At 34.8% G+C, this 17141-nt stretch overlaps 2 protein-coding genes across 2 annotated transcripts; one reads left to right on the top strand and one right to left on the bottom strand.

Moving 5' to 3' along the window:
- lamp3 (lysosomal associated membrane protein 3) lies at window positions 1-3305 on the bottom strand. The gene is made up of 7 exons (XM_077717924.1): window positions 3245-3305; window positions 1625-1720; window positions 1425-1507; window positions 628-753; window positions 468-540; window positions 221-391; window positions 1-140 (listed from the first exon to the last, which is right to left on the bottom strand). The coding sequence occupies exons 1-7, from the start codon at window positions 3303-3305 to the stop codon at window positions 1-3; spliced, it is 750 nt and encodes a 249-aa protein (XP_077574050.1).
- Window positions 3306-6033: 2728 nt separating this feature from the next.
- Window positions 6034-15665, top strand: kng1 (kininogen 1). The gene is made up of 9 exons (XM_077717598.1): window positions 6034-6161; window positions 6300-6377; window positions 8600-8737; window positions 9774-9890; window positions 9994-10069; window positions 12104-12273; window positions 12340-12450; window positions 12539-12637; window positions 14956-15665. The coding sequence occupies exons 2-9, from the start codon at window positions 6321-6323 to the stop codon at window positions 15235-15237; spliced, it is 1050 nt and encodes a 349-aa protein (XP_077573724.1). The 5' UTR covers window positions 6034-6161; window positions 6300-6320; the 3' UTR covers window positions 15238-15665.
- Window positions 15666-17141: the final 1476 nt, after the last annotated feature.

Raw genomic sequence — 17141 nt, 5'->3', positions numbered from 1 at the left:
TCAGAGTCTTTGGTAACCATGTGAACGATGTTCTTTAACCAATAAGAACGTCACCATTGCAATCATCAACAAGCCAAATACGACAGCCCAGAGGATAATATGGATCATCCTCTTTTTATAATCTGCCAAACATTCTTCCCCTGAAAAAGATTTTTCAAAAAAGAAAAACAGTTGTTGTTTTTTTAATATATGAGTGTCAGGCAAATAGAAGCTCATTCACCTTCTCCAAAAGCTCCATTGGGGACATTAAATGCCTGCATCTGGAGAGATACCAATTTAATACTCATTTCTTGCGATGCCAACAACACATTTGCAGATTTGCACCTAAAGCTTCGGCCATATGATGCTGCAAACAGCTTTCCATGTGACACTGAACTCAAATAAGTCTTATCTGTAGAAGAACAAGAAAGAAACTTGGTCTACCTTTTCCAACAGTGACATCAAGCAACATTTCTTTTTGGTCTTACTGGGACATGCAAAGCAAACAGGCTGAGGAGACAAAGAAGCTGTCAGCCCATTGACATAATATTGATTCTTTTCCTGAAAAGAGAAGACAAAAAGTACCTCAGTCATCCCACGGTTTACATTTCTGTGTTCTATACAATTACAAAAATGTTTGTGACGTACCTTTTTGAAGGTGAACTGCAAAGTAGCAGAATTGTCAGCTAGTGTGAGAGATAAAACAGCTGATTGCCAATGGCAGGTTCCACTTGCCAGAATCTTAAGAGGGTCCAAGTTGAAAAACCAACTTTTCTAGATAAATATCAAAATGATAATATATATGAATCCATTTGAATATTGACATCTATTGGGGTTTTATACAAAAGAGCACATACAAACCACTTAAAATCTCAAGACTATCATGCATTCTGAAGTTAAGCACTAACCAGTCAGGAATGTAAACACAACTGCAACGGCTAAAAGCAAATTTAACTATTCTTAAGTGACTCTGTATTAGCCTATTGCCAAATATCTGTGGAAAGATTCAAACACGCCATCTAATGTCAGTGCATGAGTGTGTTTATTGACGAAAAAACTTTAGATTATCGAGATTGTCTCAATGAGTTGTATAACTATTGAAGTGAATTGTTAGTCAGTCAATCATTTTTTTGTACCACTTAATCTCACAAAGGCCACGAGGGGTGCTTGAGCCTAACTTTGTGGACCAGGCAGTGGACAGTCTGAATTATTGGTCACCCAATCGCAGGGCACAAGGAGACGAACAACCGTACATGCTCACAGTCATACTTAGGGCCAATTTAGATTGTTCAACCAACCTACTATGCATTGTTTTGGGACTTGGGAGAAAAACCAGAGTACCCGGAGAAACCCCACCCAAACCCAGAGAGAGACTGACACACAGCAAGGTCTGAACCTGGGATCCAACCCGCTGAAATGGGAGGTTCAAGTGAGTGACGTTTTACCTTTTTTATAGTGATAATATACTGTACTCCCATGGTAGCTTTGATGCATATTACTCCCTCTTGGTTTTTCATAGTGTAGGTTCCTGCTCAAAACCAGAGGGCAGGGACAAAACTTGAAATTTAATCCAACCTTGAGCAAAAACTGTAAAAATTTGGAACAGACAATGTGAATAGTGAAGTGAGGAGATATTTGTGTATACCTATCTGAGGGGTGACTTCTGAGGGCTGCAGGACTGGTTGGTAGATGTGAGCACCAACATTTGCGGCAGCAATGATCGATTCATCATTTCCAAGTACTAAATAAACATAACTCCATCACTTACAAATTATTATGAATATTTATAGTTTTAGCTCCGTGCTAGTTTTGCTTGGACAGTTCAATCAATTCGTTTTCTCAATCGCTTTTTCCTCATTAGGGTCACAGGGGTGCTGGAGCCTATCCCAGCTGGCTAGAGGCAGGAGACACCCTGAACCGGTGCCCGGCCAATCGCAGGGCACAAGGAGACGGACATCTGTCTACACTCCCACCTATACCTAGGGGCAATTTAGAGTGTTCAATCAGCCTACCATGCATGTTTTTGGAATGTGGGAGGAAACCGGAATACCCAGAGAAAACCCACGCAGGCCCGGGTAGAACATGCATACTCCTCACAGGTGGACCGACCTGGATTCGAACCCAGGTCAAGGCCGACGCACTAACCACTTACCCTGCGGGCCAGTTGTTAGGACAGGACATATATAAATATGAAAGGAAATACGTCAACTAAATTAAAATACTTCTTGACATGAAAGAAAATATAAAAGAAACAGGCATGACTGCAATGTGTATTTTTGATTACTATTGTGTTACCAAAGGATTTGGCTGGTTATTTGCATGTAGTAACATAGTAAAATGGTCAAACTGAAACAATTAAAAAATTTCAACATGCTAAAGAAAAATTGAGACCAGTTTTGGATTCCAATTTAAGAAATTACTTCAAAACTTGTGACAAACCCATAATATTTTTTTTCATAATGGTTGCGTGACAGGCTAAAGTGTGTAAGTTTTAAACTATAGAGGGTGACATGCTAAAGTGTTTAAATTATAAATGATTGCATGTTGGGGATTAAAACTAGTTTTGGATTGGATGGTTATCAGTGTTCGATTATTGATGCCTTCAGCCAAATAGCAAGAGTAATATGTTAAAGTATGTATCGGTGTTTGATTATTAATGTCTGGGTGCACATAGTTTGAGGCAAGGGAGATTTTTAATCATTACAGTAAAAGTTGGTTTGAAGACAACAACAACTGACCACTGTATGATTATTTCTCCCTGCGTTTAAAGCAATATGAAAGTGCAGGGTGCAACAGTTGCCTATTTTTAAAGCATTCAAGGGATTGCCCTTATGAAAAGGATGTACAGTAATTATTCATACTTAATTCTGCCAACTTTGGATTTTGAATGGTAATAAAATGGGAATAAAATTAATCCGTATGGTTACTCAAAACAACTATTAATGCAAACATCAATAATAACCATCTGTCAAATGTTTGTAAAATTTGAAAAGCACATGATAGAATTTCACTTATTCATTTTCCTTGCCACAATACATAGCTTATGTACTATTCAATGGTGTGATCACAGTTATAACAGAAAAACATACTTCAAAGGTAGTTAATAGGAAGAGCAATTCAAATAATGAGTTATAACATTGATATTGTATATGAAATTCTCTCTTCAAATGTGCATGAGTGTATGAGTCAATCAATTTGTTTTCATGAATGACAAAGCACACGGCATTTTAAACACATTACTTTAGAATTCAAATATTAAACATACCTGCAATGATAAAAGTGAGGAAAAGCAAATACCATACGCCTGTGTATATGCTGCCGTGCATTCTAAAATGTTAAAAGAAAGAAATAATAAGATAATGCAATGTTAGTGGTCATGTTGCGTCACTGGTAACATCTTACTCATTATGTTTTTTTTTTCTCAACCAACCACACTGACTTTCTCAAAGAGGAAGTCTTAAAGAAGGGTAGAACAATGTGTGTGACTCGGCCTAAACACCTTGTAAAAATTTATTTTTCCATGAAGTTAAATGTTAAATATTTTTGAAGTAGTTCATCTGACCTGCTCTAAATGTTACGTTTAATGTATGTAAGTATGCAAATGTGAATACTAGTGAAAGATCCTAACTATAACACAACAAAAATTAATCTTTCCTGAAATCGAAGCATCAAACTCTCCACACTGTCTATTGAGAGAGGCTAATTAACAAAGGATTTAAATGCTTGGCGTTTCTAGAGTTTTGTGCCACCTGGAATCAAACCCTCGACCCCAGAACCGTGAGGCCGAGGCGCTAACCAATCGCCCTGCTTATATCATTAAACCAATAAATATTGCTCCAACTATTCTAACACATTTTTGTCAATTTAATAAAAGACTAAAACAAAATATTGGTTATAACAATCTATACGAGAGCAAAAGCATGTTATTTTGCCTCATTGAAATCATGCAAATACTGTCCATCAAATCTTAATATCTGAACATTTAAATATGTCGACTAAAGTGCAGTCACATTTGTACATGAATGGCTTCTGGTTATTAAAATGTAAATTGATAAATAAAACAACAACTGCAATAACTGCATTAACCATCAGTGCTCTGCATTTGCTTAAAAATATATCTGGCGTCATCTAGCGTTGTGAATGGGTATCTGGACTCTCAATTCAAGACGACCGACACTTTTTCAATCTTATTTCAATGCAAAAATCACTGTCTCATCTTTGGGCCAATATAATATTCTTCTCGACATTTAATTTGTTGCTATATGAAGGTCAGTCTATTCACTTTCATTATATCACAGACAGATCTGACACATCTATTATGCCGAATATTTCTGGCCAACCAAACATCCATGGCCTAACTGAGCAACTCAGCATGTTTAGGTATATAACAGCCAAAAATGAACTCATTATCTTTGAGAAAAATTACAAAAATTCTGTATACCAATTAGGGATGAAAAACCTCTATCACAATAGTGGTAACTGGAGAGCTAAATATTTAAGTGATTTATAAGTGATACTGGCTTGGATTGTCAAATCTATTGACAAATTAAATATAATAATGTATTGTTGTCAATTTGTCAGCTGCACATGGTGAGCAACAAATGGATTAAAAATATGTCAACTACATGAGAAGTTCAGTGCACTGGATAAATCAAAGTGGTGGAGGGCAAAGGTCGTCTAGGACAAAGTACCCGTTAAACACACAAACCACACACATAAGTGAAATGTGCCCTTTCAGGAAAACAGAGATTTCAATATAAATATATATATATATATATATATATATATATATATATATATATATATATATATATATATATATATATATATATATATATATATATATATATATATATATATATATATATATATATATATATATATATATATATATATATATATATATATATATATATATATATATATATATATATATATATATATATATATATATATATATATATATATATATATATATATATATATATATATATATATATATATATATATATATATATATATATATATATATATATATATATTTATTTATTTACATTTTTGTTTTCCATATATATATGGGTGGTATAAAGGAAAATATATGTATATTTGATATATAATTCATAAACACATCAACTAAGGACATCAGTGCATTACAGAAAAATGCACATGTCGATGCTACTAGATTTAATTTGATCTAATAAAATAAAATGTTTTGGGAGATGGATCATTTCAAACACAACTGTTTGTAGGATGCCGTATATAGGATAAATGTTAAAAAAATTAATTATTTACACATTTTGAAAAATATGAGATAATTTATAAAAATAATAAGTAAGAATATCTTTGAATATTTCTCTCTCTCTCTCTCTCTCTCTCTCCCTCTATATATATATATATATATATATATATATATATATATATATATATATATATATATATATATATATATATATATATATATATATATATATATATATATATATATATATATATATATATATATATATATATATATATATATATATATATATATATATATATATATATATATATATATATATATATATATATATATATATATATATATATATATATATATATATATATATATATATATATATATATATATATATATATATATATATATATATATATATATATATATATATAATTTGCCTTCCTCGCCAGAGAGTTTCAAATATATTTTTACTTATTATTTATATATATTATTTTATATATACTTCACAAAAGTATGTACACATATCATCAACACACACTTTCTTGCTAATTGATTTGTAGTATTAACTAAGTAACTAAATGTACATATAATTGCCTTTCTACCACCCATACTTAGTTAATACTACAAATTAATTAGCGAGAAAGTGTGTGTTGATGATACTTTTGTGAAGTGACTGGTGATAGCAGTGAGTGTCTCATCTACTGCATCTCTCAGATTTTTAACTGAACAGGTCAAACAATCAAACAAACATTTACTCTCCTTGTCACAGGATATGTTCGTGTGGGTGTGCTTGTGTATTCTGCCTGCCCTGCTGGCCTGTGTGATGATCATGAGTCATCATCCTTCTCAACTCCTACATTTTCAGGAAAGCTTCACTCTATCGTTCATTGCAGGGACGTGTTGAATTGGATCAACAGCACCCCTCCGTAAATCTCCTTGAACTGTAAGAGCAGCACGTTCTTTCATTGCAGAGTTTCAAGTTTATTGATTGTTTTACACCGATTGAAATAGATTTGCACATGCAAGCTAGTTTTTAAAGCTGGGGTTGAAATTCTTGGTCTTTATCTCCTTTTTTTTTTAGAGTGGTGAAGAACTGAGCACAATGAGGAGTGGAGTGCGTCTGTGTTTGATGGTCCTGTTGGGATTCGCTTTTAGCCAGGTAAGGCCATTTTAGCATTTTTTAAATGAGCAATGCACCTACAAACTTAATTACTCACTAGGGGATTATACATTTTAAAGTAGTAAGCAATTATTATTAGTAGTATTTAAATCCCACAGAAGGCAAGCCAACAGAGTAAAAATTATATAGCCTGTCTCTGGTGAAATAAATGGAATTTATGCTGTAAAAAATGCATTACGAATTGAATTAGTCCCTAACTTCATAGTGCATCTATTCCTTGATACGTTATCAAGGTCAAGGGGGGGTCAGACCTTATTCCTATTTTTAATTATTATTATTTTTTTCTTATTGCTTATCAGTTCACTCTGTATCCAAAGCTATAGGCACACAATACTGACCAACTCTTTTTTAAATATATATTCTCGGCTCTGTGCTTTATCACATTCACTTGAGTGAAGAATTAAATATAAGTACTTTCAAACAAGCAAACAAAGGAAGACCAGAGCTAGAATTTAAAAACTTTCTAATTCTGAAGCGGACGTGCTAACCTAAATGCAACAATTGCTGCTACTGCCATTTATGTATAGTACAAAATACACTGCCATTAATTAAAAAAAAAGTATTTTCCTATAAGTTTTTTCAAAGTCAGTTTAACACTCAAATTGAATCATTGCATGTATTCAAAATTAATTATCAAGACTCACACAGATCCAAAACTATTAATATTATGCAATTAAACATTGCTTTTGTAACAGTTTGCCTCTGCATAGTGGAAACCAATGACATAAGGATGACAAAAAGCAAAAATTCTGGCAGAGAGTATATGACTAAATCGAAAACAGTAGACTTGAGCATGTGATGAGTCTGAATACAAAATTGAAAGTGAGTCGGAGGAGGAAGTAAGTCCTGAAGAACATGATTCTAGGAAGAATTTACCATACAAGCTCAAACCGGAGGCAGAATCTTTATAACCAAGAGAGACCCCGACACAGAAGCATCTTGGGCTACATTAACATCAGATTTCAGGCACTATCTTATATTTTCCCCTCTCAACTATGGGGTTCCGTTTATAAAGCTGCATCTGGAAAGGACAGCAACTCTAAATCTTAAATCCCAATCCCACTCGGTCCCAGTGTGACTGTGAGTGTGAATGGTTGTGTTTCTCTGTGTGCACTACAACTGACTGGCAACCATTTCGGGGTGCCGTTGGCTTTTTACCTGAAGTCAGCTGGGATAGCCTCTAGAACCCGTGACCCTAAAAAAATTAGGCATTCTTATTAAAATGAATGAATGCATGAATGCAAATTCAAATGACCGGTGACCGGAAGACGCGAAAGTGGGAAGGACTGTGTTCGTGTTGTTCGATATTGAACAAAACCTACTCAACGCAGGAATCAGGTTTTGGAAATGGATCATTGTGATAATAACAGCATCTAGGTAAAAGTAAACATTTAGAGAAATTTGATTACAGAGTATTTTGTGTTTTTCCGGTCATTTTTACCTGTGTACGGAGACTTTAGGCCAGTATAGCTATTACTATAACAAGGCAAGATGGTTTGTATTTCTTGTAAGTGTAGTGTTTATCCCCTTCACCTCCATTTCATCAGTCCAACCGAGCCATACCTTGAAATTTTAGAAAATCATACAAGGAATATATGGGCGGTTCGGTGGCGCGAGTGGCTAGCGCAGGGGTGGGCAAACTTTTCAGCCCGGGGGCCATATTGACTTTAAAAATTTGATGCACAAGATACGATACATATAAAAAACTGCATCCGTTACCAGTACTCATACTAACATACTCATCACTCATCATTAAAGTAAAATGTATAAAGTACAAAGTAAAGTAAAAAGGAATATATTAAGAAATATTAAAATGTAATTTAAAAAAAGATAGAGGGGCTGTAAAACACGAAAAACAAATAAGAGTGGACATAGCTAGATTGTCAGTGTATAAGTGTGCATGGTTGTCCGTCTCATTGTGCCCTGCGATCAGTTGACCACCAATTCAAGGCCCCCCGACGATCCTAATGAGGATAAAATGGTTAAGAAAATGAGATAAGGAATATATAAAGAAATGGACAAATGTTTCCTGGTAAGAGCACAGTGCTTAGGGAAGTAATAGAAATCATATTTTCAAGTTCCTCTCAATAGTAGTATTGTCTGTTTCCTTTCTCGTTATGTTATTATAAATGTTATCATTGTTCTTCCAAGCATACTTTTCCTTCTAAGTTTTTTACTCTTTCAATATTTTCCTTTTGAAGGACCCCCAACCTGGAGTTCACATTTTTTGCGATGATCCATCTGTTGAGAAGGCGGTTACAGGTGCCTTACACTTTTTCAACGAAAAGTTGAACACTAGCTACAAATTGGCTCTCTTTCAGATATTGAAAGCCACCAAGGTAAGGAAAGTCTTATGTGCATCATAACCTGTTTTTTTTGCAAAAGGAAATCTATTATGTTATCATATCATTTATTACATAAGACATAATATATTGATAAGTCACAGTTCTTCATAGAAATTTTTCATTCATGTTGTAATTGACATATACAGTTGTATTCAAAATTAGACTCCCACTGCCTTGTAGTGTTGTAGCAAGTGTAACATTGATTTATCTCATTCATAAATACATCTAATTATAAATAAAATAAAATGTTTTGGGCGATGGATCATTTCGAACACAACTGTTTTTTAGGATAGTAATGCCATGATGCCTATACTGTATATATAGGATATATACAAAATAATGATTCAAACATTTTGGAAAAATATAAAATAAATATTTATAAATAATAAGTAAAAATATATTTGAATCTCTATTGGGGTTAAAGATCTGTAAATGTAAATATGTATCCATGGTGTTTTATTGAATTGTGATGGATTTAATAATTTGGTGTTTATGAATACAGTGTTCCCTCGCTTATCGCGGTTAATGGAGACCGGGACCACCCGCGATAAGTGCATTTCCGCGAAGTAGGGATTCTTTCTTAATTTGAATTTAATTCCAAAAAAAAAATACATTTTTTTTCCATTTTATTTTTTTACCCCCCTGTATACAGTACACCATATAGAATATGGGTAGAGAGAGTGAAATTCATGTTATAACAAAAAAAAAACTGTAAAATATGTTGTTTCAATGTAATATTAATATTTTGTTTTTCCAAAAAACATCTGCGAAGCTCTGAGTCCGCGATAGCTGAACCGCGAAGTAGCAGGGGAACACTGTATTACAAAATGTTGTTGAACTACTGTAAATTATCTTTGCATTACATTTGCTCCTCTCACCGGGGGAAGTTTGTAGGGGTTCCTCTTTTACTTTAGAGAACCTCCAATAGTCATTCATGCTTTAAAAAAACAGAAAAATAAATATATCAGCTATTTCTGAGCTCAAACAACTTAACAATGTGTCCTCGTCTGTATGTTTTTTTTTCTCCCAGTCAGAGAACGGTTCCGAATCTTTCTATTCACTGCAGTTTTCCAGCAGGATAAGCGACTGTCTTGCAGGAAGTCCGAAACCTTGGACAGACTGCAAATATCACCCTTATGGGCGTAACGTAATCAAATTTCATGAACTTCTGTTGGATGAATTTGGCTCTTAAAAGCTTTTGTTATACATTTAGGATTAACAAACTCTTCTTAATTTTTTTCTTCCCAAAGGCTCCGATCTCATGCAATGCCACAGTCATCATAAAAGACGCTGATATAGACATTAAACAGGCCGACTGTCCACTTGGTGAGTCATTCAGTTCATATTTGAATTGTATCTTGTCATATGAGAAGTGGAGGATGTATTATTAACAAGCACAACATAGTTTATTTGGAAATAAAAGGGCATTTAAAATCAAATGGTTTCGAATGAACCAGCACTCGCTGCATGGAAGGTCGATATATACACTGGATATAACTACAGTGGTACCTCAAGATACGAGCTTAATTCGTTCCGGACTGAGCTCGTATGTCAATTTACTCGTTTCCTATAGAAATGAACTAAAAACAAATTAATTTGTTCCAAACCCCTGAAAAAACACCCAAAACAGGATATTGGATTGGAAAAACATTTTATTTGGTCTACTTCGCCATCTATTAACAAAGTAACAAATAACTAGTGGTTTAATAGTACTAAAATATGTTTAATAGTACTAAAATTAGACGGATTTCGCGGACGACGTGCTCGTAACATATCATAAAATAATTTAAACAAACTTGGATTATGATGCAGACACACTCAAAAATCTAACCTTACACTAAACTTAATTGAAATTTTGTCTTAAATTTAGATACCTTTTTTCCTCCTGGGTTGGCTCTATTTGCCCCGCCTCCATCCTGACTTTTAGATGCAACCTACCAAGGGTTGTTTGCTTTTGTATTCCCTTCAAAATTTCAGAAAATGATGCACACAAATGTCCTCACAATAGGATAACGCACGACCATTTCCCAACGAGAAGTAGTATATAATCCTCTCATATTAGCAATCGATCCGCCATTTGCAATGTCTAAAAGAAAAAAAGCCTCTTGTGTCCGCTGTATGCTCGTATATCAAAATGTGCCGTATCTCAAGATAAATATTTGCCCAAAATTGTACTCATTAGTACCACAAAAGCCAAATAATATACATACATATTATTATTTCTGAGAATGTATGTGTTTGCTTTTGTGTGTTTGTCCGTTAACATCGGACAAAATGGAAACAACACTGCACATCCACTTTGAATGTGGTTTTGAACAAAAATTGCAGATGTTTGTTTCTAGGATGTTACCATGCCCGATTTTTGAATTTGGGACCCAGTTTTCCCAAAAATCTATTTTTCTAACTGGGAGTCACATTTTTAAGCTCAAAATGTACAACTTTGGGCTCAGTTTTTCGTTACATACGAAACTTTTAGACAAAGCCAACTGCTTAAGTGGTTAGCACAGCTCACAGCTCTGGGGTCATGGGTTCAAATCCAGGTCTGTCCACCTGTGTGGAGTTTGCATGTTGTCACCGGGCCTGGGTGGGTTTTCTCTAGGTACTACTGTTTCCTGCCACATTCCAAAGCCATGCATGGTAAGCTGATTGGACAAACTAATTTGCCCCTAGGTTTGAGAGTGAATGGTTGTTTGTCTGTGATTGGCCTGCCACCAATTCAGTGTAACCCACTTCTGGTCCGGAGTCAGCTGGGACAGGCTCAAGCACCCCTCGTGACCCTATCTATAGAGGATAAAACTTTTCAGAAAATGAATGAATACACTTCTTTGCTTCTCAATCACACTGAAACAATTTCCAATCGATTTTAACCGGAAATGGCTGGAAACAATGAAATGATTTTATTATCATAGTTTCATTTTTTTAAATTAATTTTATTTGACTAATAATTTATATTTATTTACGTTTTTCTCTAATTTGCATGTTTTTATTCATATTCCATACCGTGTATGCTCAAAAGTGTTGCTATAGCCTGACCCAGCTAACTTTAGATGAAATGCAGACTACACCATAGACTGGTCGCCAGTCAGGAATTAAATCTCCTTGTCTTTTTGTGCCCTGCGATTGGCTGGCCACCAATTCAGGGTATCCCCCGCGTCTGACCCGAAGTCAGCAGGGATATGCTCCAGCACCCCCTGCGACCTTAGTGAGGATAAAGAGGTTTATAAAATGAGATGAGATATCGTATATAATTTAGTTTGTAATTAGCTTGGATAGGCCTGACACTAAAGAAGGTAAGAAGTGAAAAAAAATGGATGGATGGATGATGTTAATACATATTTGCACTTACTTTTTTTTGTCCAGATGACTTTATTGTGCCAGAAAGAGCTTCCTGTCTGGGCTGTCCGACAGCGATTGATGAAAACTCAGAGGACCTTAAAGTCCCTCTATCAGTGTCCATCTCAAAGTTTAACTCCATCTCCAACTCAACACACCTGTTCAATCTTAACAACATTGAACACGCAACAAGACAGGTAAAGGTGTTTTAGTTGGTTTAGTAAAATAAAGAATTACTCATGTTTTCCCAAATTGCTTTATAGGTGGTTGCTGGTTTCAGATTTAAATTGAGATTTGACATGAGAAAGACCATCTGTGCCAAGGCTGAACACGCTGAACTCAGTGACCTGTGTGTGCATAATGATGAGGAAATGGTAAACATGAACACAAGAGTTAACCTGCGTCGTGTGTTTTGTACGGAAAATGTGTTAAGCGCTATCTCTCTTGTGTGTGTGTGCACAGGAGTTTGTTAACTGTAATTCCACAGTGGATGTAGCACCTTGGAGACGTGTGCCCCCACAGGCCAACATAGAGTGTGAAGACGGTCCTCTCCTTCCTACAGTAGGCCCTCCCTTATGATTACAATAACAAAATCACAATCCACCTTTGAATCATTCCAGAATTGCAGGACATTTTACGTCCATCCTTGAAATTTTAAATACCTTATTTTCACGACTATAAGGCGCACCGCATTATAAGGCGCACCCTCAATGAATGACATTTTTCCACATATTAGGCGCACTGTATTATAAGGCGCACTGTATTATAAGGTGCACTGTATTATAAGGCACACTGTATTATAAGGTGCACTGTATGATAAGGCGCACTGTATTATAAGGCGCACTGTCTATTTTGGAGAAAATGTAAGACTTTTAAGTGCGCCTTATAGTCGTGAAAATACGGTAATTGCGATTGACTTCGAGGTATGAAGCACTCACTACACAGCCACCTCTAGAGCCAGCCATTGTTGATGTTTTGGATTTTTTTGTATAAAATCTTGCAGTGGGGGAGGAGCTATATGATGGAAGATTCTGTAAACTAAGATGGCATCTGCATATTTAACAGTATTGTTTGAGTTCAGGCGTTTGTCTTTTTTTAATATCCAACAGTGGTGTTTTTTTTATTTTTGTTTTTTCCATATATAAGGCGCACTGGAATATAAGGCGCACTGTCTATTTTGGAGAAAATTGTAGACTTTTAAGTGCGCCTTATAGTCATGAAAATACGGTAATTAACATACAAAATACAAAAACCAAAAAAAAAGTTTCTAAGCAAATAAAAAAAAGTAACCCTAACTCACAACCACAATAAACAGATAATAAACAGTATAGATAGCTTAGAATGAAACTTTATATAATCCTGTATTTGGGAAATGTCTTGGTTGCAGTAGCAAGACAGACACAAGACACCCAAGACATTGTAGACCTAGGTAAAAAAAAAAAAAACTGGAGCATACACAGGAAGTCCACAAATTGGGGACCTTCTGCAAACTGAGATTGAGGTTACCGCACAATCCCTCTAGTCTGGGGGTTTTAAAAATCATCTTCCTTGCATAATAATAATAATAATAATATATCATACAACAATATTATGTGTATAATAATAGACAACATATTATATATTAGGCTGGCTGAATGTGTAGGGGTTCGCTCGCCTGACTTCAGATAGGGCAGGCTCAATTCCCACTGTATGATGAGTGTGAACGGTTGTCTGTCTTTCTCTGTGCCCGATGTCTGGCTGGTTCCCAGTCTAGGGTCTGCCTTTCGCCCAAATTCAGGTGGGATCGGCTTCAGCAACCCGCTGCCATCGCAATGAATGAATGATTATTATATAGTATTTAAAAAAAACTGTTTAAATGAAAATTGGGGACGTTCTTAAAAAAGATTTGTAATGTTAATTAGTATTAGTGGAACATGTCTCACAATAACAACTCTATTACAATAGCATTTTTTAATCATGGCATAAAAAGAGAAAAGCAGTGAATTACAACATATGGCAGGTTTGACGTGGCAGCCTGGTGGTGAGTGGTTAGCGCCTAAGCTTCACAATGGACTCTGGGGTCCTGGGTTCAAATCCAAGGCAGTCCATTGGTGCTCTGGTTTCCTCCCACATTCCAAAGACATGCATGGTAGGCTGATTGGACACTCTAAATTGCCCCTAGGTATTTGTGTGAGTGTGAATGGTTGTTTGTCTCCTTGTGTCCTGCGATTGGCTGGCCACCAATTCAGGGTGTTTCTCCTGCCTCTGGCCTGAAGTCAGCTGGCATAGGCTTCTGAACCCCCCGTGACTCTAGTGAGGATAAAGCGGTTCAGAAAATGAGAAGAGATAGATTTGACATGTTTTTCAAAAGAATGAGAAGAGTAAATTCATGTCCTCTTGTCATTTTCATCTTATAAAATAGTTAGCCTTGATTGAATGTCTCATGCTGCCTCATGCGACCAAATGATGCATATGATCAGACTAAGACTAATATATATTTATTTTAACAGCAAAATAAACTTGTACCCCTGAAAAAAAATACCATTAGTAGAGATCAGTAAACATTTCATAATACCTAGTATGGCGATTATGAAATAAATAATGTAATATATATATATATATATATATATATATATATATATATATATATATATATATATATATATATATATATATATATATATATATATATATATATATATATATATATATATATATATATATATATATATATATATATATATATATATATATATATATATATATATATATATATATATAACCTTACCATTGATCTGCAAGATGAACCAAGCAATAGTTTGTTAGCTACTAATGACAAATGTGTAACAGAAACAAGGGAAGTGAAGCCTTAATTTTCACAAATTTTGACTCTTCTGCAGATGATGGAATTTCAGCCAATGTCAAGGCGCCTGCCTCCTGGCTGGACTCCCTTCAGGTCTGAATTAGTTCCCCGAGCACCAACGTTAGTCACAGACAAAGAGGTGTCATCCGAGGAGGACACAACTGGCACGCCTCCCATTGCTGCCAACGAAAACCCCTTCCACTGCCCATCCAAGCCCTGGAAGAAATTTCACCTTGCCCATCCTGATATTCCAACAGTAGACCACACACCACCGCCCCCCACACACAAGCCTCTCCTTAATGAAGATCTTCTGGGATGAATGCTTCATCTAGGGAACATAGCTCATGCTTTATAATCTCTTTCACCTTATATTGAACTGGGTTAAAGGAATATTTCAGTTCTGCAACGATGTTAAAACAAACTAAGAAAGGGTATGATTCCAAATTGGACATTTCTATGATTCTGTGGTTGTCTATCACTGTAATCTAGAGGAGAACATACTTGCTATGGGCAAATGAATCTTGTTCTATCTTTGTTTTCTGGGCTGTTGTTGTTTCTAATGAAACAGGAGTTAATTTTAAAAAATCAATTATGCCTGTATTTTTTTGTTTGTTTCCCTCAAAATTTGAAAATCTTTGAAAATATAAAAGTGAACAATGTACCAGATTTTTTTCCACCAAAAAAAAAAATCATTTTAAAGCAGTTGCATGCCATAAAACAAAAATAAAGGGATTCCTGTCAATTCTATCTTGCATATATTTTTATTAGGAGGCCTGTTGATCTAAGACAGATCATCTGCAGTTTGTGCAAAAACACAGACGGTCTGGTCAATGTTTAACAAAAGTATTTGTACATTTTCACAGAACACCCAGATGGAGTCACTCACTACAGATATACAAATGTTTGCCCTGTGATCAGGTGGCCAAATAGAAACACAAGAAAAAATGGTAATGAAAAGATGAAACTATCATGTATTCCAAAAGGAAGCAACTTAAGGCATTTGTTTACAAATATACATATGTGTAACTACTTTGCAAGAAGGACACTATATATCTTAATCCAATCTCATGCTGATAGGCTGAGAAAATAATACACTGGCTCGATGTACATCATTCATAGTATAGGCTAAGGTTTTGTTTTTGTCAAAATGGTATATCCTGAAAATGTAAGACAGTTCAAATAAACAACAAGACATTGTCTATACATACACATCATTACAGATTGGCCACAAGTGGTTTTAAACAATGATTTCAGTAGGCAGGAATCTCAAATTCCAAGATTATTTTACCTTCAAACCTATGTAACTACTCAAAACTATTTATGTTCATACCTGGAGAAAAAAAGGTTTAGAAAATGAATACAAAATCTAGGTCCAAACAGTTAATTTATCAAAAACACTGACACAATTTTTTCACTTCACACGAGTATGCTGTGTATTTGTATTGCATTTTGTTTGAAAGTTGTTTGGACATTTGTTGACACAGCCCAAACTGTTTGGCAATTTGAGTAAGCGATCTTGACACTAAATAATGAAAAAAAAATCTTTCCATTATTTATACGTCAACACAATCCCTCACAATGATAAAATGGATTGATTTGTTAGCATTAAAAATATAAAAAAACGCACACATTAATGAGGAGCTAGTGCACTGTATCTGCACTACACAAATACACCAACTCCATGATATTTTATGGTAAAATATGCAATTAATATTTTCATTTGTGTCTACTTTGACTGGTTCCCTAACTCTTTATCCCTAAAAGCAAAAATCAGATGAAATGGAAAAAGATGCACAAGACATTGACGTTCTATAGGTTGAAGTCCCAACTAGCCATGCAAATGAGATCTTCAATATTGAGCAGAAATATGAACACTGGGACAATACACTGCCATAGACAAAAATAAACATTTGCACGCTCTTATTTAGCTTTCCATAAAAAAAATTTAAAAAACAGTATGTACCCACTGGAATTGTGCATGAATTATACACTGCTCAATACTGCATCATGGATGAGCACTACCTCAGAAACATGCAACCAAAAAAGTCTGTAACTTATTTACTCAACTGCACAATGAACTTTGATCATCTGAAAAACAGACTGTTTAAAAGAAAAAAAATTGCACCATAAATAATGAGTGCATGTTCGGCCGTGCCAGCAAAAGAATACATTCAAGCGATTACTGTTGCAATAAAATAAGTCACTTGTGCATCACATCTCTAG

Source organism: Stigmatopora nigra, chromosome 5 (genome assembly GCF_051989575.1).
Source record: "Stigmatopora nigra isolate UIUO_SnigA chromosome 5, RoL_Snig_1.1, whole genome shotgun sequence".
Lineage (NCBI taxonomy): Eukaryota > Metazoa > Chordata > Actinopteri > Syngnathiformes > Syngnathidae > Stigmatopora > Stigmatopora nigra.
This window is presented reverse-complemented; position numbering and strand designations above follow the sequence as displayed.